The sequence below is a fragment of the Haliotis asinina genome, chromosome 10 (assembly GCF_037392515.1).
Source record: "Haliotis asinina isolate JCU_RB_2024 chromosome 10, JCU_Hal_asi_v2, whole genome shotgun sequence".
NCBI classification, from domain to species: domain Eukaryota; kingdom Metazoa; phylum Mollusca; class Gastropoda; order Lepetellida; family Haliotidae; genus Haliotis; species Haliotis asinina.
This window is the reverse complement of record NC_090289.1, coordinates 36,266,358-36,292,161: the sequence shown is the minus strand read 5'-3', so window position 1 is coordinate 36,292,161 and position 25,804 is coordinate 36,266,358. Positions and strand designations below refer to the sequence as shown.

The following is a 25,804-nucleotide window of genomic DNA, read 5'->3' as shown; positions in this document are numbered from 1 at the left end:
TTCTCTCTCCCTCAACTCCGTGGCTTGAGGCTTGTGCCTGTGTTTCTCTCCCCATCTCTCTCTCTCCCTCCCTGTAGCCGTGTGTCTGAGGATAGTACTTGCACTATAGACAGCATCCTGGTTCCCATGCAGCGGGACTATGGGAATCTCCATCATGTGGATCTACGGAGGGAGTACCGTTGCTTCAGGTGGAAACAGGGTTCCTTAAGATGACTAGAAGACTTCGAAGCAACAAACTCTATGGTGGCTACGCTGGGAGTAAGAATGGAACTTGAATCGGCCGACCTCGATCCGTGGACCAGCGGTTAGGCTTTCAGCCACTGTATTTTAACTCGGCAGTGTTCATTCGCTCCATCTGTGCTTTGGTCCAAGTAGTTATTTTAGAATCGTGGTTGAGTCGGGTGTGAGGCTTGGGACGAATGCCCAGTAGGAGGGCGGGCGGGCGCTCGACCCACCTCGGCCATTCTAAGGTTGTCACAACGGAGCAACCATGCCGTCCATGGTCAGATTTTTTGGCGAAATAGCAGCATCATCGGCAACCGGAGCAGCGCCATCGTCAAGGGCTAGTCTACGGAGAGGGTCTGAGATTGGGGAACGTTTGGAGCATACAATTCATTTGACGTCACACTCGTCAACGCCGTCGGCACATGACAGTGGAGGGGGCCCCTCGCCGTGAGTACCCAGTCTTGTCACCCTAAAGCCCTGTCCCTATTGGTTGGCTGAAACGCCCGCGCTTTTATTCCCGTTACCGTCCGTCGGTCACTAGTGTCAAAAGCGGTCATTCCATGTACATTATGCCAAGCCTATTTAAACAATCCTCTCAAATTCCTTGTGTTAACCTGTCAGTGATTAATAGCTTCGTCAAATGTGACATGGGGTGTTGTTTAATCGAAATAATATGTAAGCATTTGTGTGGCGAACCAGGTGTTTTGCTTCAGTGTTAAGAGGATACCTGGCCTTTGGATCTCTTTAACCGCATCTAAACCGAGCGAGCATCCTCTTAGCCATCATCGTTATAATAATGCAGGCTGTCATTATTTACACTAATATCACAGGTATGTTTTGATTGGCTATGGCCACGTGACCGATACCCTGGACGACGTAAATACAGGCCGTGAAAGTTTTCAGATAATTTGGGGGTTGGGGGTCGGTGTTTAGCGTAGTTTTTCAGTTTAGATCTCATGGCCAACTGTACAGGAAACGATCAATTCGTGAGAGATGAAAGCAACGGGATGGCGTGTGTAATGTATGTTTTGCACGAGAGGGAGAGAAAGAGTTTTTCGTTTGATTTGTATGTGTTTCTGGAGAGCTGGAACTACTTTCAGTAATGGCTGCTTATCTAGAAAGGGCTCCATACTTAACGTGAGTTTCGTTGAAGAGCAAGACGGTCAGTTCCAGCCAGATAGCGCTAATTCCAATGGTCAAACTATCATTCATCTCAACAGACAGACGTCTTCAACTGCTCCCTGACTGGTTTGGGCAGGTGGGTCAGTTGTTGAGACTATGGGGAAATTCTCAGTGGTGTAATATCACATCTTTACGTCACACCCTAACCCAATTTCTAGCCCTTGAGTATTTATATAACAGCCGTGAAGAATTCGCAATTATGATGCAGCGTTAAGCCCCGCCCTAATCGATTTCCCGATAATTCTTTAATAGAATGGATACGTTACGTTTTCAGCATAAATTGTAAAGACTGTGCGCCATTCTATAAACCAGATTTTCCCAGTGAAATCAAAGGAGTCCTTGATCAGGAGATGTTCTTAATGGAAACGTTAAAGCAAGATGTCCACTTTTCACATCCTTTGATATGAAAACTCATTTCTGTGATGTTATGTTTGATAATGAACATAAATGTACCGACTAGTAGAAAGTTACTGAATACAGTGCCATAGGTTAAATACATAGTAGGAAGGTTCACTTTCATGTCTCAGTTTAACTCCAAATTGGTACTGAACGGGAATTTTATTTACTCAAATTCAGGAGTCCGAAGGCCCGATATTGCTGAAAAACAACGCTGGGTCTCGAGCTCTGTCTGCCCACGGCGCAGTGGAATCCCGACATAAAAACGTTCTAAATCATCACACACACCATGCCATTAAGCATCTGGGCCACTCCTGGAGCCCAACCAGTAAAGAAGCTTGAAATATATTGCTGTACATTCTTACGTTTATAATGAGAGACTCTGCACTTTGGACTAAGCTTTGTGATTTGTAGAATAACCTGCACAGCACACTTTAGATTAATTCTCTGTAAACACCTATGGACTGTTTCATAAAAATGGTCCCAGGACAAATGCTAGTAAAGTCCAAACCTTTAAGGATCTCTCACCAGCAGTAAACGTTCTATCCAGTACTCAGTCTGACACCTCCCACCCTCCAAAATTCTAGCTGACATGAGACTGACCACATAATATACCAGTTATCAACAACATGGTTTATCACACTATCGCAACAGTGTCTACATGGTCAACGGCACGAGTATTAATCACATGGTCAAATGGACGGTGACAAGCACTGGTGTTCAACATGGTCAAAATATGCAGTATGGGTGATAAGACCGGGTGTATCAAATTATCTCAGTTTGATGCTGGGTCTATATTTGGCCTAGGAGTCTGATGAAGCTATTGTAAGAAGCTGATCGTCCGGCGTGGTCCGATATTATTACTGTATTCTGAAACACAAAGAACATCGCATAACAAACAAGCTCTGGCGTCTTCTGGGGCGTTTGGGTAGCTTTATGGTTAAAGCGTCCACTCGTCACGTTGATGCCCCAGGTTCGAGTCCCCAAATGGGTGTAATGTGTGAAGCTCATTTCTGGCGTCCAATTCCGTGATATTGCTGGAACGTTTGCCAAAAGCGGCGTAAAACCACACTCACACTGCTGCCTTCGTTGTAATCAATATAACATCATTTCAAACCGTTAAGGTTTATAATTCGATCACTAACCTGGTGTTGTTATGTTAGGTGTACATCTATCTGTTATACTTAAGTCATCTGGTTGTTTTGCAATGGCTTGTACAACTTCAGAATAATGTCATTTCATGATCCAAATTTGGCTTTTTTTAGGTTTTGGAAGGTTTTTATGGGCGAATTGTGCAAACCCGGAAGTCTATGGCTCCTATGTCAATCTTCGAAGCATGAATGGAAGGTTTTAGGATGTTGACATTCAGCACGTGCGGGACATGTGCAGCGCGTTGAGTAAACAGGTCGCCTTCTCCCTTCAGCGTGCGTGTGTGTGGAGTTATCTACTGCACTATATCCGCAACTGATGCCGTAAGCAAGAAACATGCATTTGGACCTAGACATGGGGAATTACCGATTCCATACCTAGTTTCCTCCCAAATAATGACGTCATCGAAGACAAGACGTTGGCACATTTTTGGAGGATATTTCAAGTGGTTCATTGGGTAAAGAGCGTGCATAATTTACATATAATCTCATCTTACGTCACACGGTGAAATGAAATTTAGTTTTGACAACTTTAACGTATGATGATGGCCAAGAGAATATATTTCTGATATGTAATTAACATATATCTAACCTCATTCCGACAGGAAAGCACATTGGGGACTGTTTACTTTAACATTTAAAACATTGGGGACACTCAGTAACTGGACATTACAGTATGAAAGCACAGAATGTAATAGTGTCCGAAAGCCTTTATCGAATCGTCATGGAGTTCTTGTTGATGAAGGTTCCTCATAATCTGAAAGTGTTTGAAAGGTAGTACATGTGAAGGAAACATTTCTCCAGTTTTGCCAAGTATAATGATTGAACGAGCAGATTGCCAACTGAAAAGAGAAAATATTCTTGAAATAGCTCTGTATTTATCCTGGAAGAGACCAGTCGTGTTAAGGATCGCAATCTGGAGGTTAGAGTTACGTCCCTTAGGCGTACAAGAAACGTATCGTCTTGGGTTCGAATCTCAGATTCGTCAGGTTTGTCTGCACCACATGTGTCACTGGGTTTCGCCAAAATGGTGATATGATAAGACCTACATGTCTCCAGGCATTCGCTCTTACTGTTCAGATCGGCTTTAAACTCAACTCACTCACACCAGGCTGTAAACTGCCAAAGTAGCATCAGTTCTGTTTGCAGCAGGTCTTAATTTGCAGATATGCTGTTGACAGACTGTGATATTAGCATCATGGTAGCATCCCTGTTTGACTGGAAGATAATGTATGTTGTCTCTCCTTGTGATTTATGACCCTGTGACGACAAAGACAACATCGTTATTATACTAATTGACGGGGAGACAGGTCAGGGTCCGCTTTGATTGATTGCAATGCAAACCCAGTATGATCAGCTGTCGAAAGCGGGAAGATATTTGCAAGAGTCTGACGTTTTTCTTTAGTTGTGGGGTCGTGTTTCTCGCACTGGTAAGGATTTAAATGCATATTAATATACCTGTGATTGATTTGGAAACGAGTCTTGTGGTGAACTCTGTCGTCTCAATGCAAATATTGCACGAAGAAGAATAAAGATGGTACCTTATATTTGATTCTCAAGAACAGTCAACATTTCATGGTTTCCTCTGCCAGTCTCCTGTCTGTCCTCGGTTAATGTTCTGTCAGTCTTCGTTTAGTGTTCTATCGGTCCTCGGTTAATGTTCTGTCGGTCCCTGGTTAATATTTTCTCTGTCCTTGGTGAATATTGTGTCAGTTCTTGGTTAATGCTCTGTCGGCTTTCTGTTCGGCCTCGGATAATGTTCTGTCAGTCTCCTGTCTGTAATCGCTTAATGTTCCGTCAATCTTCGTTTAGTGCTCTATCGGTCCTGTTGGATCACGGTTGATGTTCTGTCGGTCTTCTGTGGTCCTCGGTTAGTATGGTATCTGTCCTCGGTTGATGTTCTGTCAGTCTCCTGTCAACTCGGTTACTATTCTGTCGGTCCTTGGTTAATGTTCGGTTAATGTTCTCTTGATCGAGTCAGTGCCATACAGATATAATTTTCGAGAAGCATATCCATTCAAATAATACTTATTTGAACTATGTCCTGTAAACACTTTGGCCTGACAGATATTAACTATAGTGGACGATCATTAAATAATGGAATTACCTCCCTTCTTTATGATTGGATCCGATGTTTGTGTTTGATCCTAAGGAATGTCGCTATGTCACGTGTTTAGTGTTCAGTATTTATGACTAGACTTTCACATTTACGGCTTTATCAAATGTTGGTAAAAACTACATTTTCCACAGAGACCATACAGACAGTTATCAGGAATCATGGTTTGCGAAAATAGGAACATATCATCAAACGGGAACCAGGCCTTATTTCCAATGGCAGTGTTGCGCCATTTTCGGCCAGTTATACGCAATCGTCCTCATGTATGAATTCCAAATGATATCATCGTTCAAAAGTTTGATTAAAAAAGATTCAGTGCTCACTAGAGATCTTCACAAACCGAATCAATTCATTAAATGTTAAACAACAACATCATCGTACACAAATTTGAATTCATACGGCAAGCACAAGTTGCGTTCTGCATTCCGACTTGCAAATGTATCACCAGCACGCATTTGATAAATGGAGGTCAAGCAATATCGATTTGTTGCAAGTCTAAATTTTTTAACAAAAATCAATTTCAGAGAACGACAGAAGATAACGCTCTTGATGAGGCCACGTGCTTCACTCAGTTGGTGGGTTGATGACAATATCTCTCTTGCCACCCCACCCACCTTAATCTAAAGGGAGGTTAGTTGATCATCACTCACTGTGTTTACTCTTTGATGTAAATGATTTTTGCATTTAATTGCATTTAGGAGAGTTCACATGAGGTCCTCCGGATTATGCAGCCTTTGCAAAACTACAATCGTAAAGCAAGCAAATTGCACTGAATCAAACGTTCATGAAACAACCTTCTTGCACTTTGTTATATTAAAAGTGCTTGCAAATTTCAGAATCTATGAATTTAAAAGCTTGAAGCTCGAATATAAATTTAAAGCTGCAGCCACTCGTTTAAATTTTTATTTTGCGTAAATTGCATCTGCCAGAGATTAATTATCATTCATTGTCCACCGGACTGAGGCTGCAGAGAACGAAGACGCTGACGTGTGCTCGCGATGTTCAAGTGATGTGTAACCTTTATCTCTTCGCGTATTTGCAACATATGGTCCTCGTACATATACGGTCAAACCATGGAATTCTAATATCGGTGAGAATGGCGTTGTTTCATCATAAACTTTAATTAGTCTAAAGAAAGTAGTTCGTGTTTCATCTGACAACAGATTACAATGGTCTTACAATAGATTATATCTCATGAGAATTTGTGCAATTTGATTTTTACGCTTTTCATACATTAAAGACGTACTGTAGTTCAGGTAACCGGTATCGATTTGTACAGTCACGTTTCATTTCTGTCTTACAAACGTGTTAGGGTTTAAGATGGTGAAGAAATTCACACATAAGGCGTCAACAAAACGATTATTGAATTCGAATCGTAGCTTCGTGTTAGGATTAATTTGTGCCCGCGATTTTGTAATGATATTTGAATAGGGCACACATGAGGATTTAGCTTCTACGGTTAGCTTCTAGATATAGGGTTATTTTGCAATGCATTTATTTCACATTAAGTTAAAGATGTAAGAAACATATATGGTCAAGGTTCTGAACATTTTAGCATTTGTGGTTTTGCAGAAGAGGTCTTAACTGTTTCCTTACACCAAAGACTTAGACCATCCAGAACTGATGTTGTTACAAAGACACTGGCACGTCATTTATGAAACTTATGTGCCAAAATTCTGAAAATTAGAGCAGGGGGCCCATATGGCAGAGTATTTGAGATTCACAATGTCCCATATGGGCTTCCGGGCATCTAAAGAGCTGCAGTTAGAATATTTGGATATCTTTTAGCAATGACTGATAGGTTGTCTTTAGTGACGGGTTTATTCATCACCGCAAGCTCTATTCTCAAAGCCCCGCAATTTCTATCATGCAATGTTGGACAGAACTGGCACATGGTTGACCCGTGGTTTAAGACTGATGTCCATTACCTGGTAGGATTGTCTGATCGTCGGTTCGATTGCAGAGCTAACTCTGCCAGAATTCGTGAATTAAGACTTAATATGACGTGTAACCTTCCCGTCTGCACTACGTCTTACGTCCTATAAAACTGGTTTCGTAATATAATCCAGACAGGGTATGTTGTGGGTTTGAGCTATTTTATGGTTTCAACAGTGATAAATATTACATTGTTTCTTAGTCTGACTTGAAAGTGATGAAATGATTGAGATACGTAGCTGGACTTACCCAGCTGGACTCACATTTCCCCGAACTATCACCGTACTCAAGAGTCCGTTCACGATAGTGAGAGCTTTTGCCTTTTAAACGTATAGTCTATCTACCCGCCTCGCTCCGTCGGAGGCCCGCAATTCACGTTGTCTTGACTGTGTTTCTAAGTTCATTATGTGTCTAAGTGACAATGTTTCTAGGTGCCCTATGTTTCTGGCTGTCTTGATTATGTTTCTGCCTGCCCAGTGTTTGTAGAAGCCCTATGTTTTGATGTCCCCAGTTTTATCTAAGTGTCCTATATTTCTCGGTCTACCATGTTTCTTGGTACCGTGTGTTTCTAGGTGCCCTATGTTTGTAGATGACGTGTGCTTCTAGGTGCCATATGTTTCTTGGTCTACTTTGTTTCTTGGTGCCGTGTGTTCCTATGTGTCCTGTTTCTTGGACTGCTGTGTTCCTATGTGTCCTATGTTTCTTGGACTACTGTGTTTCTAAGTGCCGTATGTTTGTTGGTCTGCTTTGATTGTTTCTTTATTTATTATGTTTATTGGTGCACTGCATTTTGATGCGTTGTTTCTTGGTACCATGCATATGGTTTTTTTTCTATGTTCTATCAGTAGGGGTCCTGCGTTTATTGATGTCCTCTATATTTTGTTACGCTATGTTTCCTGGCGTCCTTTCTTTCTTGATGCCTTCATATATTACGAGGTGCCCGAACTGTGTTTATAGGTGCATGTAGTCTTTCTAAGTGACCTGACTATATTCCTACGTGCCTTGGGGAATTTTCCCCGGCATCGACTGTGTTTCTAGTTGTCTTGCTATACTTCTAAGTGCCTTCATTGTCTTTCTAGTGCTGTGTGTGTCTTTCTAGTTTTTCCATCAATGTACACGTTTTGTGTGTGGATCAAGACGTCTAAAATATGCTTCACTTCGAGTTATTTCCCCACATCCAGCTGAAATACGGTTCCAGTCACTAATCTATTAACATCATCTTCCATGAATGGGTGGTCTTCTGTTTGAACACGGCTTAAACCAACAGGAACAGTTGTGACAGCTTAGTTTCATAGTTTTCAAGCGGATTTGAGATAACAAATCGATAGGATTTCCTAAACAAGAACAACATCTCACGAACAGCAATTATCAGGATACTATCTACTCCTTGCCTCTGAATGTACGAGGGTACAGCGCTCATGGGAAAGTAATTATGTAACCTTCCATACATTCATTAAACGCTTTTACAGAGGATATTTGTCCTCCGGTACCACAATCAATCTCATTATATTTTCTTTACGAACATTCTTTTAATGTATTCGTTGTAATTACTCGATAAATGAAACTCTGAAATGCATTTTTCTGAGAGATTCTCACGTAGGCGTGTTAGATGAATTAGGCCTCCATTCCATCTCTTGGGTAATGGATTTGCAAGCAGTGCATGTTTTCTAACACCGTGCATGCACATATCTTGGGTTTATGGCGTCCTGGTGAATGGCGTCGCCAAATGAAGACTCATTTGATGTTGATACGAAACACGTAATTTAGACAGACATATTAAGATAACGTTGCGGGACATAGTAACTTAGTAACTGCAAATAAAAGTCCAAATAGATGTTGTATGTAGTAAAGGCATTCTTAAAAGGTAACAGGGCAAACCTTAAAATTGATACAGGGTATATGGCATTAAGAGTTAATTAATTAATTGTAATAAATTCTTTATATGATAAATATCTAATATTACCTCACTCACACAGCCTTCTACTTTGTATGTTCAAATCGATTCTGTCATAGATATATTTCTGTTCTATGTTCTAGTGATTATATCATAATTTCAGTTGTGCTTTAGAAAGTCATGTTCTGGTCTTATTACCTTTCCCGCTAAAAGCAGATGTTTTAATCCTCTAGTTCGTTTTAGAGAGTGAGGGAATGAGTTTAGTTTTACGCCGCACTCAACAATATTGCACCTACATCGCGGCGGTTCTGACAGATGTGGTCATTGACATGACGGCATCGTTCCTTATTCCATACTGAAACAATGTCTGTATTTTCGAAGAACAATCAGAATTGTTTGTCAAAATTGTTCCATACCCTTTATATAATTCAGTGAGGTTCTTTGATCTTTTCTACATAGGTACGCATTGTTAGAACATATCGACTTTTCCATCAGCAAGACTCTAGATTTGTATTTTGTGAAGTCACTTGATGTCCATCTACATTGCCATTTCAAAGGCAATTGATGACAGGGTTCTGTAACGGTATGTCAAACGTGTACTCAAATTGTGTATTCCCATATCACAAAGTGGATGTTAAACTGAGGATTTATGTGATGGAGTTTACAAAGACTTCTGTGCCAATACCGTTGTCAAACAGAAACTGTTTTCAAACACAACGCTCTGCAAACCAGATTAAATTGAGCTAATACCTGATAAAGATCCTGTGTTCGTTTCGCGAGAGTAAATTGTGATGGGCAGAAATCGTGATGCGACTGTCAAATCGATCGATCGGGACTCGGATTTAGAGTCCGTCCCCTCCTCTCTTCCAGCATAAACGCTGCCCACATTCCTTCCATCGCCGTATCACCCTCCCTCCTGTATTTCTCCTCCTCGCTCCCCCTCTCAGGCCAAGAGTCGAAGACCTGCGCCTTGCCGTATCACTCCGCGCAGCTGAGGCGGTAAATCGTCGAAACCTTCCGAGCTTTGATTTTTCAGTGGCGATTCTATTACCCTGGCCGTGTCCAGCCCGTGTTAACGTGACAGCGATCGAACGGCCATTGTCAGTGTCCACTGGTCTCATCTCTACGGTCGCCCGTAGCGTCTAGTTTACGAGGAATATGGGATGGACTTCGTGTTTTATCTTAAGTTGGAGTTTGTGCCAATTTTGACTTCTTTTGGATCTGGTTCCAAGTATTACGGAAAAGAATTCAAAATGGTCTGGACTTCTCAGATTTGGTGGTAGGTATTGATTTATACCTGTTCGACTCGGTATGACACGTGCGATGACAATGCCAGAAGCGAGCTACATAGCACAAGATGTATCCCTTTCAGAACCCCGTATTGTTTATATTTTCTGTATTAACATATCATATTGAAATCCTGTTAACTCAGGTTAACCTATAAGACCCAACTTCTTTTTGATAACACTGATCATTGTTACGAGGAAAGAAAAAGCGATCATATATTCTGCAGAAGACATACACTTTTTTTCTCATGTTACCTGATGCTAGGCACCAGACCAAGTTTACAGACTAGAAACCCCAGACCCCCTTGGTTTAGTTCTTGATGACGTCAATACCCCTTGCTATATATAGATCATAACATCCTCTGTGAAATGGCCCAAATGACTTACGCCTCGACCCTCCTGCTTCTTAAGTTACATTCCTGTAAGTTTTCAGACGTTGAAGAACTACAAACTCGCGTGCCTGCCTGTTTGACTCAAGTGCATCGGTAGGGAGTGGGTGGGGGGTTCTCGAGAGCGATAGGGTCCTGGCCTCACTTTGTAAACACGCTCCACGGAAGAGCACAATGTTATAAATGAAGAATTTTCCAACCTTGGAGTTGATAAGAATTTCATGTAAACAATACGATTATCAGAGAGATAACAAGCGTATAGATGGTCTGTGGCGGGTTACAGGTTTCATTTGGCAAGAAAAAAAGAGCTTAAGAAGCCGAAGGAAATTACTTCAGAATGAATCCGGCGTGTCCTTTGGGACTTAAGTCCAAAGATGATGTAAAAGTTTACAAGCAACTTCTTTGATCTCCCGAGAGGAAACGCAGACACCCATATAGTAGTGTACATCATTGTAGCCATCAGATAAGGTAATCCCACTTGAAAACACAGGCTCACAAAACACATGTGTATACATATCAAAGTTCCCCAAATACATGTGTACAAGCAGTTACTATTAAAAGACAAATTATAAACAATGTAGTTTCATATATAGGTTTGAGGGAAGAGGTAAAACAACGCTTAAGACTCGCGAATAGTAAAATGCTGCATTACTGGTAATTGTAACAAAACCAGCATTTTACAATTTTTAACTATTACATAGTTTAATTGAATTTGTAAATCGATCATTAGAATTTATTTGCTTAAAGGTTTGCTCAAGATCAGAAGTTAAAACAATACCGTTATTGTAAGTTTACATAAGCCCACTATAATTGACATTTAATTGGCAACCCATTCAAGTGTCTCTGCTGTTTTGAGAATACGAATCCGATGATATTTTTTATCTGTTTGAAGTGGCTCCAAGTTTCTACAAACTGCATAAATATTTAATAGAAACTCAGAAAGTGACATCAATGTTTGTTTTTAATATTGAAGTGAAAAGAACGAAAGTCAATGTGTCTTCATTTATAAATAATTTATGGACATAAAATCTGGGTAAAGAAACATGATAGCATTTCAAACGGCTAGGTTAAACAGAAAAAGTATAAATGTGGAGAAGACTAAAACGGGTTTCAGTTTCAGAAATTCTGATAAATTGAAATAACTCTGATAAATAAACTTCAATATCTGGTGGTGTTTTTCCATGTTTCACAAAGGATTGTTTTGACAACTGATAACTTTTGTTCTTTATATGAGCATGAAATATTAATTTAACAACGATTTGCGTGCATAACTCCATAACTAACTCATTCTCGTCGGAAATATGAATGGAGTTAAGCTTCGCCTTAAATAAATATTACTTTTAGAGCGAGGCACATGTGTCGCTGCGTTTAAGACACACTTGTCCCTGTGTATAAAGCGGCTTGTCCTTCGGACTCGCTGAAGTAGTTTTATGGTCCACTGGGATAGCGGAGTGGATACCCAACACAAGCACACTTTGTGACTGTGACTGTAACTGTGACTGTTGGCAGACCCCCCTTAATTCAAAACTAGAGCATCTTAAAGCGTCTTCTTGAACGATATGGACATCGACGACCACTGCTCCCACACACTGATAGTCTTCACCATTGCACCACAGTGTAAAGTCTTCACAGAGTAGATCAGGACATGCAGCATATTATCACTGCACATCTCACTCCTCTCATTCCCTCGATCGATGCGGATAAGGAAGCTTATGTTCAATGACATCCATGCTTGATTGTTGTAATTTGTATGGATGACACTTCTTTTTACAAGACGCAGTGAACAGAGAGATGACTGAACCTACTTGTATTGGGCGGCATTTTAAAATCTCAGGCCTTTGATTTCCACTTTTCACAACTTTCCAAGAACACTTCATCATAATCTTTCAACAACGATTTAAGAGAGCTGCATATCTGTCTTCTTCAAAATCCGTTGCTTTTGTGGTAAAGATAAATTTAAAAGCTTTTGTGGCTGACATGGAGAGGAATTTCAATAACTGTTGAAGTAGTTACCAAAACGATGTCCGATTCAATTCCCATTCTGACAAGTGCAATATATTTCCGTGTTTCTCTAGGTGAACTTTTTTCTTGTCTTTTCGAGTCTTTTTGAAGAAGGGTATGCTTACTTATTCGCGAGTATCTACTATCACTATTTGATAGTTATTCGCGAGTACCTAGTATCACTATTTGATAGTTATAATTCATATACATATGAATAATCGGAACCGTTTAATGGACTTTACACTTAAAAGACCATTCGAATGTCAATTCGACAGACTGTGGTATGTCCACTCTTAGCTTGGTTCATAAATACAATGGTACTTTCGTTGGCTATATGAATAACATGACTTAACGTTACTTAACTGACGTTTTAGATGAAGGTAAAATGATTGATAGTCTTGGTGAGTAAATTAATATCTTTAACAAGTGTTGTTAGCCATCTTCGAACAAGACAGATTTGTTAGCGTGGTGTTGTTTAAGAACATCAGAGCGATCGCGGAACAATGTCAATATACAGACCTACCACATATCCCTGGGCTGCAGCGCTCTCTTTTGTTTCTCCTCCGTCTTCGGTTATGATAATCAATATACTGATTGACAGTAGCGTACACATGTCCATTATTTAAGCTTTATCAAAGGAAACCCCTAAATGTCAAGTCGTTTCACTATAAATGCCTCGCTCCTTTAAGTTCGTTATCATCAGGCTCGGGAAACAGTTCTGAATCTGGACTTCATTTGTAAAACATAAAATTTGAAAGGGCAGTTTCTGTACTCATAAAACCACATGGCTTCCATGTTTCCTGACTCTTCAGTCATTTCAATTGCCCCGGTGTCTCTCTGTGTAAAACAACTCATTTTCCATCTTCACATCTTACCATTCGACCCGTGGCAAGTTCGTTTCGCCTCGTTAGACACTGCGTTTTATTGATGTTGATATCATTAAACAGAAGCTTTTTTCAAAGACATCTGTAGAGACCATTGGTACTATAATGCAGTGTTGGGACGCCAATGGTCGATTTGAGTAATGTTATAAAACCGGTATAAACAGAGATGTCCTTACTGGAAATGATTCTCAAAGCATTAACGTAAAATTCTTCCTTTGATATTGTTTGGTTTGAAAGCAATGGCACAATCATCGCCTCCGATCATACACTGGCATTTCGTTTTTTAGAATGAGATTGACCATGTTGGTAATTAGATAGCTGAAGGCTACATGGTGTATGGGGTATGGACAGACGGGGACAAAGATTGTATGTTTATTGTAATGAATGAGTGATTGTGTGTACGGTTTCAATTCGGTGTGTCACAGTTATATCGAGGTATCTCAGCTCACTGAAGGCGAAGAGCCCGAAATAAATAAAAGTCTAAAACATCAAGCACATTAAAAAACCCACTTGGTTGGTATTTTCTTAGTACTGTACACAAAACAATACTCTGCATTGATGTCGCCATTTGTATATTGAAGAAAGGTAGGCGTGTAAGTCAACAAAGAGGGCAAGCTCTGCTCTAAGCTTGATAAATATGAATAGATTCTTAAGGTGTCAGTCTGCAGGCAAGAAAGAGAAAATTCCTATTACAACAAAGTCTTTAAAGCAACACAAACAGTTACAAAAGATAACCGTGGAGAAACAGCATGTCAAGTGCAGTAATATCAGCTGTTTTATACTTGCATTCTTCATGGCTGTTGTGTTCTTTCGAAGCTCCATCAACCAACATTTACTGTGCAGTGTGGGATTCCAAGGGGCTTTTACAGTGTTGCCGGCATTAGATGGTATATTTTTACACAGGAGCTCATGTATTGGTCTGACAAACATTACCAAGAAGGATCTTTGTCAGTTTTTTTAATTTGTGAATGAAAGCGACAAAACCCCATATAATCATAAGTCATTTCTGTTAAAACAACGCCCGTTGTTCGCTTCCTCTATAACATTACCAATGTCGACCTCTCGTTTGCAAAGAGTAAAGTAGGTTATATTTGTATTGTACTAATGTTTTCTTCACTTTATTGTCAGTTTAGTACCATCACTAAACTGAATTAGTACAAGGAAGTCATTGAAGTCCTCGTGCTCTAGACAAAACCACACAAACACTCTCGGTGAACCCTAACCTCATTCCGTTGTGCCCACACGTTTCTACATACCTACCAGGTCGTAAATAGCTGCAAGTAAACTAGAAAAGACTTAGTCTTGCCAGAAGACCTTCATCCCGACTGTAGCCTTCATTAACCTCGGAACCACGTGGCCACATGTCTGATAAGTCTAATATGCCCTCGAGAGTAAATCACGCGTGATTTGACGTTATTTCCCGAGTTTCTGAGTTGAGGTGATTAGGTGCTAGACGAGAGCCTCGTTTGGGTTTCCGATGTATTTCCTGTTTCTATCCTCAAGGATTTACATAATCACACATTCCAAAATATATTGTCAATAAATATCTACAATTATCACTCCAGGAAGTTTATTAAGTTGTTTTACTTCCTGTTCTGTGTTTCAAATAAAATATTGCTGCAGTTTTCCATCCATTAGGCATAAACTCAATCAGCTGAAAAAATATCACGGTGGTTGGTTTACATGAATGCTCACTCTATAGTAACTGCTCACAATTAAGTAGTTGTTTAGCTGTTGGTCGTATGTCTGAATACATCTTCTTTAGCCATGGTGTTTCAGGATCAAACTCTCGTTAAAGACGAGACTTCAAGTTTTCACGAGATAAAGAAACTTCCTTCTATAAAAGCAAAGACTATCGTCCTTATATTCATAACATGTCTGTTTGAAGTCCTTCACTAAATAGAGATAAAGGCACGTACCTGGAAGTACAATGTTTACTTAACTGATTACATCCAGTGGGACTTTTCTTTTTATTTTGCAAACATTTCCCTATACGACCAATGCTGAGGTACATTGCAAGTCCACCCCAAGCATTACGGTGGTACAAGTCTTTGGGAAACGGCAGGCCTTAGCATTTCGCATCCACTTGAATGTGAGTCTATCAATTAGTTGCAGTAACGAGGTCATTACTCAGGCCGATCCCTCTCACATTGCCACTTTACCATCTACAAGGTCTGTCAAGTAATCAACTTATAGGAAAAAGACTGTTCGTCCACTCTCAAGACCACAAGACCTGATCTCTCAATACGTCCTCTAGAGATTGATGATTTGGATTAGAACATGGTACAGTGGTGTGAGCAACTGAGCAATCTATCCCATGTACATCAACTTCATCAGATTTTCGGTAAATCTGACCCAGGCTCAACTCCCACTGGTCATGCTTGCGTGCCTTATTGATGGAACAAGATTTAATGAGCTGGACTCTCTGGAGGGAGCATGTTGATTCGCTTGTGAAGTGACGCTAGGCGTTAAAACATCGCAAATGGCCTCTACTTTGATCAACAGTATTCGTTGTAAACGAGTTCAAACAGTTTCGAAAGTATAGAGCTGGTTATTCGGAAAAGTTAATGTGTGGAATAATTCATTTGGAATCTTTAATTTCAGCGGAGCAATTATAGTATTTACACTAAACATACGTTAAGTGTAAATGACTTGGATAATTTTGTGTCTGATATTACAGAAGCATGTTGTTAGAACACTGCAGACAGAACGATCTGTTGAGACAGATACACGAAATGGTCATTCTTCCGTTCGTCATTCTTTGCAGCTGATTTCGGAGACAACATGGACATATTGCTTAGTGACCTCGCCACAACAATCTATAATTCATATAGTTCTGCAATATACAGATGACCTACATCAAAGAGTACTAAGATCAACGATGAGGAGACCAGTTCTAATAACCAATCTAGAGCCATGTGGTACATAAGTATTTTGTGTGATATGATGTAGAATTAAAGCTTAAACATGATTGAAACAGGGAAGTATAGATTACGTATTCGGTTCAACGTAACATTTCCTGGGACTGCCATCTGTCACGAGTCGAGTGCTCCTTTAACATATGTAACCATCCAGCTGGCAATGTCCATGATGGTAAGGCTAAAACGTATCCTGTAACAATAACAATATTAAAAGCAATCCATCCCCCAATGGCGCGACAGCCAACACTGTAGATAAATACGGAAAATTCATATTCCAGATTACAAGGAAATAATCGTTATCCCGTTACTGTTGAGTGACCACGATATCAACCCTCCAAATATCTACCCTCCAAATGTATTTTCATCCATCCTACCCCCACAACACATACACACACACACACACACACAAACACACTCACACACACACACACACACACACACACACACAACATGTCAAGATAGCATGACAATGCTTAGACTAACAGCTCTGAAATGAACATATTTTACTGAACTTCTAGACTTGCCACATTTTCGAGACTTGCAATGGCTTTCTTGCATAAATTTTCTTTAAGGTCTGTACCACAAACTACACAGTGCCTGTCACCTAACGTCATTGGTCCTTATGCCACATTCCGTTTCTAACCTGCCAAATGCCGTTAAAAGCCACGTAACTCATCAATCAGCCTGAACATGATGAATACCCAGGCACCACGTTCTGACAACAGATGAACAGCTAAGGTCTCCCGTCGAAATTTATGGTTTCTGGTGTGGTACTTTAAGTTTAGGATCCGAAGAAACCCGTTTCATTAAGTGCAGAGTAAATTACAAGCTGCATGCTTTTAACTGCTGTTACGTGGACGTTAGTTAGTGCAAATACGATTTTCCAGAAATGAATAGCGTTTTATGCATGTGTATATCGCGTAATTGAATACTGAAACGCGGATGGAAAGCTTCGGCATAGGATGTGTTTACCGATCACCTCTCTGCTCGGTGGCGTTTTAAAGAACTACTGTTAAATCCCCAGGGATTCTTCTTCAGTAGTTAAATCCCTTTCAGCTACTTCATTCAACCAGTTGAACTATTTGTCAATGCAGGTAAAGCAATCAAATTCAGGTTTCGGTTATAACTGTAAATACGTCATTTCCAATGCTTCGCAAGTGGCATCATACATGTAGCATCATTAAACAATCAATTTTAATCTGTGCATCAGAGCTGTTGCTCATAGATTCGCAGGAATGGGTTTGTAATAAATGACGATATAAGAACCACTCATCACATCGTGGGTCATTAGCTTCAGTACATATTTCACTGCACATATCTTTAAAGGCGTTGCTTTAGTTGAATGTTGAAATTCATAAGATAGCTTTTCATCACGTCTCGTGAATCAAAGTCACATAAAAGACGTCATGACGAAATACATGGACTCGCCTTTATTTATGCGTTCAGATAACCTTGAGGGCAACGATTGCTCGTGGTATTAACATTACCTATCGGAAGTTTCCGTGGAGTTTAATAAACATGTGTCTTATAGTTTTGTATCGTAAGTGAGGAAATGTGTTTCGCCATTACGGTGCGATATAGACAAGGAAACTAAAACAGAACAGAACCGTTTATTTTTTTCTTGAAAGAAAAATGGTTTTCTCTTTATTCTCAAAGTTACAGTACAGCGTTATACAAACCAGGAAGATGTGTCTGATAACACATTTTGTGGCTATGAGGACACAGTTTGTAGCTATCACTAGCTGATATGACTGTTACCACAATGACCAAGAGGAACAAACAGTGTTCGCGTCCCACTGGTCTCTGATGTGTCTCAGGCGTCTCAGGTGTCTCAGGTGTCTTGCCCTATGAAGACCAAAATACTTGACAGACAAAAGTGTTTTGTTTTGTGTGAAAGATTGTTGTTTAATGGCACACAATATTCCAGCTACATGGTGGCTGTTTGTAAGTATTCGATCAGACAATCCAGTGATCAACGTCATGAGAATCGACATAAACAATTTAGATATAGTGACAAATGTCAACCAAATCAGCGAGCCTGACTACCCAAACGAGTCGGTTTGGGGACCAATTCTAACCCGGATCTTCACGGGTCCATACGAAAAGTGAAGAATAGGTGCGCTTTACTGTTTTCGAAGTATTATAAGTACAATACAAACCTATTTTTAAATAATCGTAATCCGATAAAGGTTTTAGGATAAATAATATAATATATGACAAAATGACCTATTTAAGATTTAATCAGTACGAAATAAGCCACAAAGAGGAAGACAGCAAGACAATGAAAATGAATTCAGTATTTTGCTTTTAGCAACGGGCTATCATCCGCGTTTGTTGAATTAATTCGAATTCGAAGTGCGCTGCTGAGTAATGGGCTGTCGTTTCCAAATAAATCTCAATGCCTAAGGGAACTGGTACAATCCCTCGTTTGTGAAGAACAACAAACCGTGCATCTTAATCCACATTCTCCACATGTCATATGCTTCCTGGACCATGGTGGCATAATGCGAGCTGTACAATACACTCTTAACAAGATCGAGTTCTAGTGTGTTCAGAAACAGGAGTATAAAGGCATCTATCTTATGAGAGGAAATTACTTTCTCGCGCCACACGATGCAGAAGCGGAAGTAGAACTATGTGTGCGATGCTACTTTGGGGCGATTTAGCTGACAGGCTAGTTATCTCGGGGGTTCGCGCCAACATTACATGTTGGTAATAAATGCTTCATAGTGAGTTATGCTGATGACTGGGCGAGTAGTTTGCCGTATCTGATGAAGTGGCAAATAAACCTCTTGTATTTCTTCCTGAGACCATTTGTGACCAATACATCGTACGTTTGGTACGTGAGCAAGTGAATGTGGTTTTACGCCGCATTTAGCGTTATCTCAGAAATAATGAGGCGACGGTGATAAACTGAGTGAGTGTTGTTTTTCGCCACAATCCAAGCAATATTCTGTGGCGGACGCAAAAACGGTTTTCCCCTATTGTTCCCATATGACATATGGACGTGTTTTGGTATTTTCCTTGTTCTAAACCGATTTGGCTAGAAACGTGATTTATCAGAACTCATATCTTCAGGGAAAAGGAAAGTGTAAAAATCCTATGATAAATGCATATATCAAAATACTGTCTTTGAAACGTCCCCTGATTACGTACACCGTGTAGCGAGTATAATGCAAATTATATAGTAAGTCCCAAGTCTGTATAGAGTGTCACAAAATCGTCAAACGATGGGTTCTCAAACCTTATCCATCTGAAGCACAATAGCACTGATTAAACTTCGTGACGAAACACTTTGATTAATTCGGTGAAGAAATGGGATTTAATCATCCAGGAAGCCACCACTGATGTATGATCCTGACCATCATTCAGATGATATCCAGCGAACTCTTTGGCATTTAGAAATCTGGATCGTGTTTTGATATCTCACTTTCATCAATGTCTGTGATTCAGTGTAGAAGTCATAATCACCACCTGTGACCTCGGCTGATGTGAGATATATTTGATCCCTCTGCAGCTGAATGGGACTTATGTGTCAAGTGACCAGTATTTCAACTGTCTGTCTTTCGAAATACTTTCACTTTTGCAGCTAAAGGGGACTTAAGCATGAAGTGACCAGTATTTCCGAAACACCTATCTTTCGAAACACTTTCACTTCTGCAGCTAAATGGGTCTGGAACTTTGGCATCAAGTGACCAGTATTTCAAACACCTGTCCTTCGAAACAATTTCACTTCTACAGCTAAATGGGACTTAAGCATCAACTGGCCAGTATTTCATACTGTCCATTCCGACACTTTCATTTCAGTAGATTGTTTTCGCAACGCTGGTTGGACTTTGGTTCAGGCTGAAAAGGGCAGTGCTTCGTCAAGTCAAAAAGTATATCACAGCCAGGAGTGAACATATCTGTTAGGACACGAGAAGAACGTTTTTTCTCTCCAGATCACCAAAATCACAATTCTGACCTAACCTTCATTTTTAAAAGGAAATAACAAGGCGGTTGATCATCAGTTATTACCTAACCGACGTCACTCCTTTGTCTGATCATGTCATATTATAATCAAAACACGTCATGTTGACGTTACAAACGATTAAAATGTATTAACAATCTCAACTCCACTAGTTAATACAATTATAGATCGATCACATGGGCAGTATTTTAACCAAGCCTTCTTTCATTTATAGATAATTTTGCTTTGATATCCGTCATCAAAAATCTCAAGAATGTATTTGGACGAGAGATGAAAGTTAACATGCTGTCGGAGTATCCCTTTTAGGTGTAATGTTTTCAATTTCCTCAATAATTACTAACACCTTAGATTCGTTACGGCTGTGACTCGTCTAGATGGTAAGTGTGATACTAAGATAACGCACCTATCTTCACCCTGCACTGTATTGAACAAGGTAATGTATACATGTGTATACATGTGTATACACACATGTTCTGTGCTTTTAGATCGTCTAATTAGATACAGTGTTTTGTTAACGCAATAATTCTCCGGCAAAGCACATGTGTGCGTGCTGTTTCTCAGAAACCAGCACCCCGCTCAGGTTATCAGGTATTGATGCATTTAGTCATACAGATTATAGGGCAGGTTTATAGATACTTGCTCCAGGAACCCTGTTAACAGCCGTTACTCCAGCTTCCCCAACATAACCCGTTACAAGGAACAGTTACTGCTTTATAACATTAGTGTACCGTGGACCATACTATCAAGCGAGCGAGTGGAGATTGATAAACCAGAAATACGTAACGCTATACACTCTCATGGGACGTACTTCCAACAGTCTCGATCTGGCGCGCCATGGGGGGATACTGTTTCCCGCTAATTTTGATAGATTCCTTCTCAATCTCTGCAGGCAGATAACCGATGTGGCAAATGTTGAAGGTGGATTGTTACTCTGTCACAAAGACGAGTTTCAACAATACTCTGATAATTCTGTCTAATGGGAACTTCCCCGCCCGTGGGACGCTTGTCTCCGTTTTATTTAGCTTTAGACCTAGATTTAATCTCCCGTGGTTGTAGTCATATTTTTTGGATCACTGATAACAGGTCGTTATAGCCCCACGTCCGATATTTGTTACTGAACAATTTCATATGGTATACACACACGATTAGGTGTCATTTTGTATTAGCGGCTCGACGTATGAACCTCAGCCTATTGTCAGAGTGTGTTTATTTTTCAAATGGACTGCCACGGTTATAGATATTGATAGAGCAAAGGGGAAAACAGAAAGCTGGGTAATTCTAGGGTTCAATAATCAGACACCAGCCAAGGGCACAATGCAGAAAATCTCTAACGGTAAATCAATGTAAAATATGCTTTTGTAAGGCGAAAAGAGGGTGGCATATAATCGATTGATTGTTTGTTGATGTGTACAGACCTTAGTACAGAACGTATTTAAATGAGTTTTGTATTCGTGATGGTTAAACACATGAAGATCGGAGTTAGAATTAGTCTTCAGCAACATATGCTTGTCGTAAGAAGCGACTAACGGGATCGAATGATCTGCTCTCTGACTTGGTTGACACATACCATCGTATTCCATTCGCGAACATCGGTGCTTATGCTGTTCATCACTGGATTGTCTGGTCCAGATTCGATCATTTAGAGACCGCTGCCATATAACTGGGATATTGCAGAGTGCGGCGTCAAGCAAACAACCAACCAATGGAATTGTCCAATTGTCAATCTGATGTAAGGGATAAGGGACGATTTCAAAGACCATAGTCACAACGTTGTGAGACCATGATGTGCGCACCAAGAAACATTTAAATCCTTTCCCATGGATCATGCCATTGGCTTCGTTACCCACAAGTCTCCAGATATCACATGCCTGGTGTCACATCTCCGGAACTACATCGTAGAATTTCAGCACTAATTACCATTTCTGTAAATTAAGACGTCACATCGCTTAGGCATAATCTCATAAGAACATCTCTCCGGCTGTAGATAGAACATAATGTATATGCGTGCTTATAGGGTTGGGTGATGCTGCGCTGGATTCTCTGTCGTTTAGATCATCCAATTTGATACCCAGTAACAGGAACCCTGTTGAACTTCGCACAGTCATCTGCTTTGTTTTGTGTCTTTACCATGCACAAGCCAGACCGTTCCCTTTCACAAACCAGCCCCAACTGTGAATAATCTGCCTTCCCCAACAGATAATTTCTTTATCTCATTGATGGCAGCGTTAATAGACCGGATTCTTCCACCAGGTGTAGCGGTCAGACAAACGGCTGGCTTTTGACAGCTGTTCAGTTAATGGCTATTGCCCATAGAGAACGGGGTGATCGGATATCCGCAAATCCGTGAGCGTCAACGGTCAGTCGGGCGGAAGCTGGGAGGTCTGACCTGTTGTACGACGGTACCCAGTTACACATCCTTCCAGGAATAGACACTTAACTAAAGTATGTCACTAGGCCTGGTAAGGTTGATGCTCTTGTGGGAATGAGATCACAACGTCGTTTCTGCCAACGTTGTTATGATACGTACAAACTAAAAGGGGCTTACAAACACCTGAACAATCAAGTAGAACAATCAACTTATTGTTGACATCAGGGTTCTATGAAATGTTCTCGAGCCGGTGTTGTAAATTTCCACACGACGATTTCCCGTTGATACGTCAATTTCAGACATTTGAACCTTTATGTTTTGGACTGATTAGGACAGTACTTTCAGAGGAGAACTTCTTATTCTCGTTATCACGAACTATAGACTATGACCCGATAGATAATACAGTGCGATACTACTGAGCGTTATGTTCGGTTCTTTTAATACAAGAACTCTGCTTGTCTCGAACTACTGACTGTCAGTGGTTCTCAAGACACCACGTTAACTCTCTGTCATATTATTGTGATTTAAAACTGACAAATCAATTCCTTTAATTCTCCACCTTCCATCATTATTCAAACAGCTGTATCATATTCCAGTCCTTGTGTTTATAATTTCATCTTGAAACTGCAAACCGACTGGGATTTTTATGTTCGTCCATGTACACTCTGCCTTTCCGTTTGCCATTAATTCAAGACAGTTTTTTTGTGAAAAATGAGGATTGTAATTACACAAAATTCAATGCCAGTACCTCTTGCCTTTCTGACAAAATCATCACGTGGCATGGAAACTAATTACTAACTGTAAACGGTAAGATTGTATCTCCCAAAACCATTTTCGCATCATGATCTCAGACTAATTGGTGCCTTCGCAAAACAATTTATTCGCGTTTACTGGTCCCGCACTGACGAAACCCTTTGCCGCAACACTCTCAATGAAAGATGCTTTAACCCAATGCATTTAAAGTTTACGTCACTGTTGTTTTTACCAAACCTCTTATCACATAAACACATTAATCACCAAAAGACAGGTGCTACCCTCCCACAGACAGATGTGCACCAGAAGCCCTATATACCGTTAAATAGTTTCCAGGGGAATTGGATCCAGAAATCACAACAACCACTATGCTTTGGGTCACGAAGACGACACATGTTCGGCGTTAGCTGGACGGATCTTCGTAAGCTGAATAAGTTACATATATCGAGTATTTACCTAACCTTTTGGCGTGGACATTACATCCCATTGTATAATGGCTCCGGTGTGCTATTGTCTTGGGCGTGAGTGAACTGCAGGGGTGGCTGGATGCAGCGTAGGTCCTGTGCTGAGGTTGGGGCAGGATCGTCATGTTGGTAAATGGGGTTAAGCAGTTTCAAGACTGGATCTTTCGTTTCTCTCAGAGTCCCTGAACCTCATTATTTCCCCTACTGGTAAGCCCTCCCTGAAATGTTAAAGGCCCAAGTAAAGCAGGTCTAGATTTCCTCAGCTTCGGGAATCTCTGGTGTCCATAGGACTCCTTTTCAATTTTCAAAATAGGTTTGTTTGTTACTATCAACATTACATATATTCAGATGTATTAAACGACTGTAAATGACTCTCTGGGGCCCCTTTTCATATTTTTCTATGGACTTATTTGTTACTATCACAATAATGTATATTCAGAGGCTATGCGTCAGTCTATATGACCCTGTGCGTTTCCTGGCAAAGATCATCGAGGTTTTCTTTGTGGAAATCGCTCAATCATGTTGACACTGACAGAACAGATTCAGCTGGCGTTTCCACAGGTCTTTATGTGTGGGTGTGTTTTCAAGTGTGTATGTGGTAGTTTGAGGTAGGATATATTCTATAATCTGTGGGGAGGCTAGTCCAGGGGCTTTGACCTGAGGAAATACAACATTGATAATTATTACTTACTTGGCAGTTGTGGGGAAAGGAAATTAACTAGAATGTGATGTGTGTCACTAAAGTGTAGTTGCCTTTCCTTTCCTCAAACGTGAATATTTTTACTATTTTAATGCGATTTTCAATTCAAAATTGTAAATTCTTCATAATCTTGGTCGGTTGGCCTTCAGCAACCCTGCTTGCAGCAACGGGTTGTGTGGTCAGACTCGCTGGCTTCGTTCTTGTAACATGGTCATGATGTCAATCCAGACTCTTGTGTTTACCAGCGGTAGGCATATAGCAGGAACGGTGCTGAGATCGTTTACCAACCAACAAACAATGAATAAGTGGTATATATGCAACAGAAAGAAATCCTTCGAAACTGTCTGCAGAATATTTAATCACTTACCATCACATGCTGTAATTCAGTTTGTGGTGTGGTTCCTCGTTGTTCACAAGACGTTCCGATTCCACTTGTGGGTTCACAGGGTAAATCTACAATTGTGCATGGGTGCATTATTGCGCAAGCTACACAGATCGCCAAATCCTGATTCCCTCACAGCAGAATGTCCCGGCATTGGTCCAGCAATTTGTAGCATTAATAAGCTTCGTCGTAATAAAACCTACCTTTTGGGAATTTTTAAGAAAGGCTGATAGGGTTGAATAAGTATAATTGCTGCATAATCGAGTGACAGCCATTTTATTTTTCTAACGCGACCGAAGAGATCGTAGTCAGTAATTTAAGTGCTTCGTCGCCCCCGTAGATTTCCTTGAAGATATGGATAAAACGGGCGTCTGGCCTTATCATTCTTTTCGCATGCGTGGTTTTCACCTTATAAGGTGACGTCGCCCATCCTTATCAGTAAGCACGGGCGATGTGGTCAACACATTGAAGAACGATTTTATCAAATGTTAAGATTATCTGAACCATAAGCCAAGTGTTTGTGTTTATTGACACAGCGGTGCCAGTGTTCCCGCGGTGTTGGGTGTGTCAGTGATATGGCCTCTATGTCTACGTAATGTTGTTTACGAATGACGTCATGGCGTGAAAAAAATGGTCTCACCCATGAGACGTTGCGTTTCGGCATCGGCAAGAACCGAATAGCGTTTACTAAGACCGACATGCAATGCGCCGGGATATACACTATAAGTCTTGCTACCCTGAAAAAAACATCTGCCTGGAATGAACTCCTGGCTAAATCTGGAACCCCAAT

General features: G+C 40.5%; 1 protein-coding gene across 1 annotated transcript in view; it reads left to right on the top strand.

Annotated features, from left to right (window-relative positions):
• The first annotated feature begins 402 nt into the window (after window positions 1-402).
• The window catches only part of LOC137298881 (innexin unc-9-like), a 38,659-nt gene continuing 13,257 nt past the window's right edge, over window positions 403-25,804 (top strand). Inside the window, exon 1 of the mRNA XM_067831229.1 lies at window positions 403-672. Coding sequence (XP_067687330.1) covers window positions 491-672 — 182 coding nt within the window. The 5' untranslated portion in view covers window positions 403-490. The remainder of the gene's footprint in view (window positions 673-25,804) is intronic.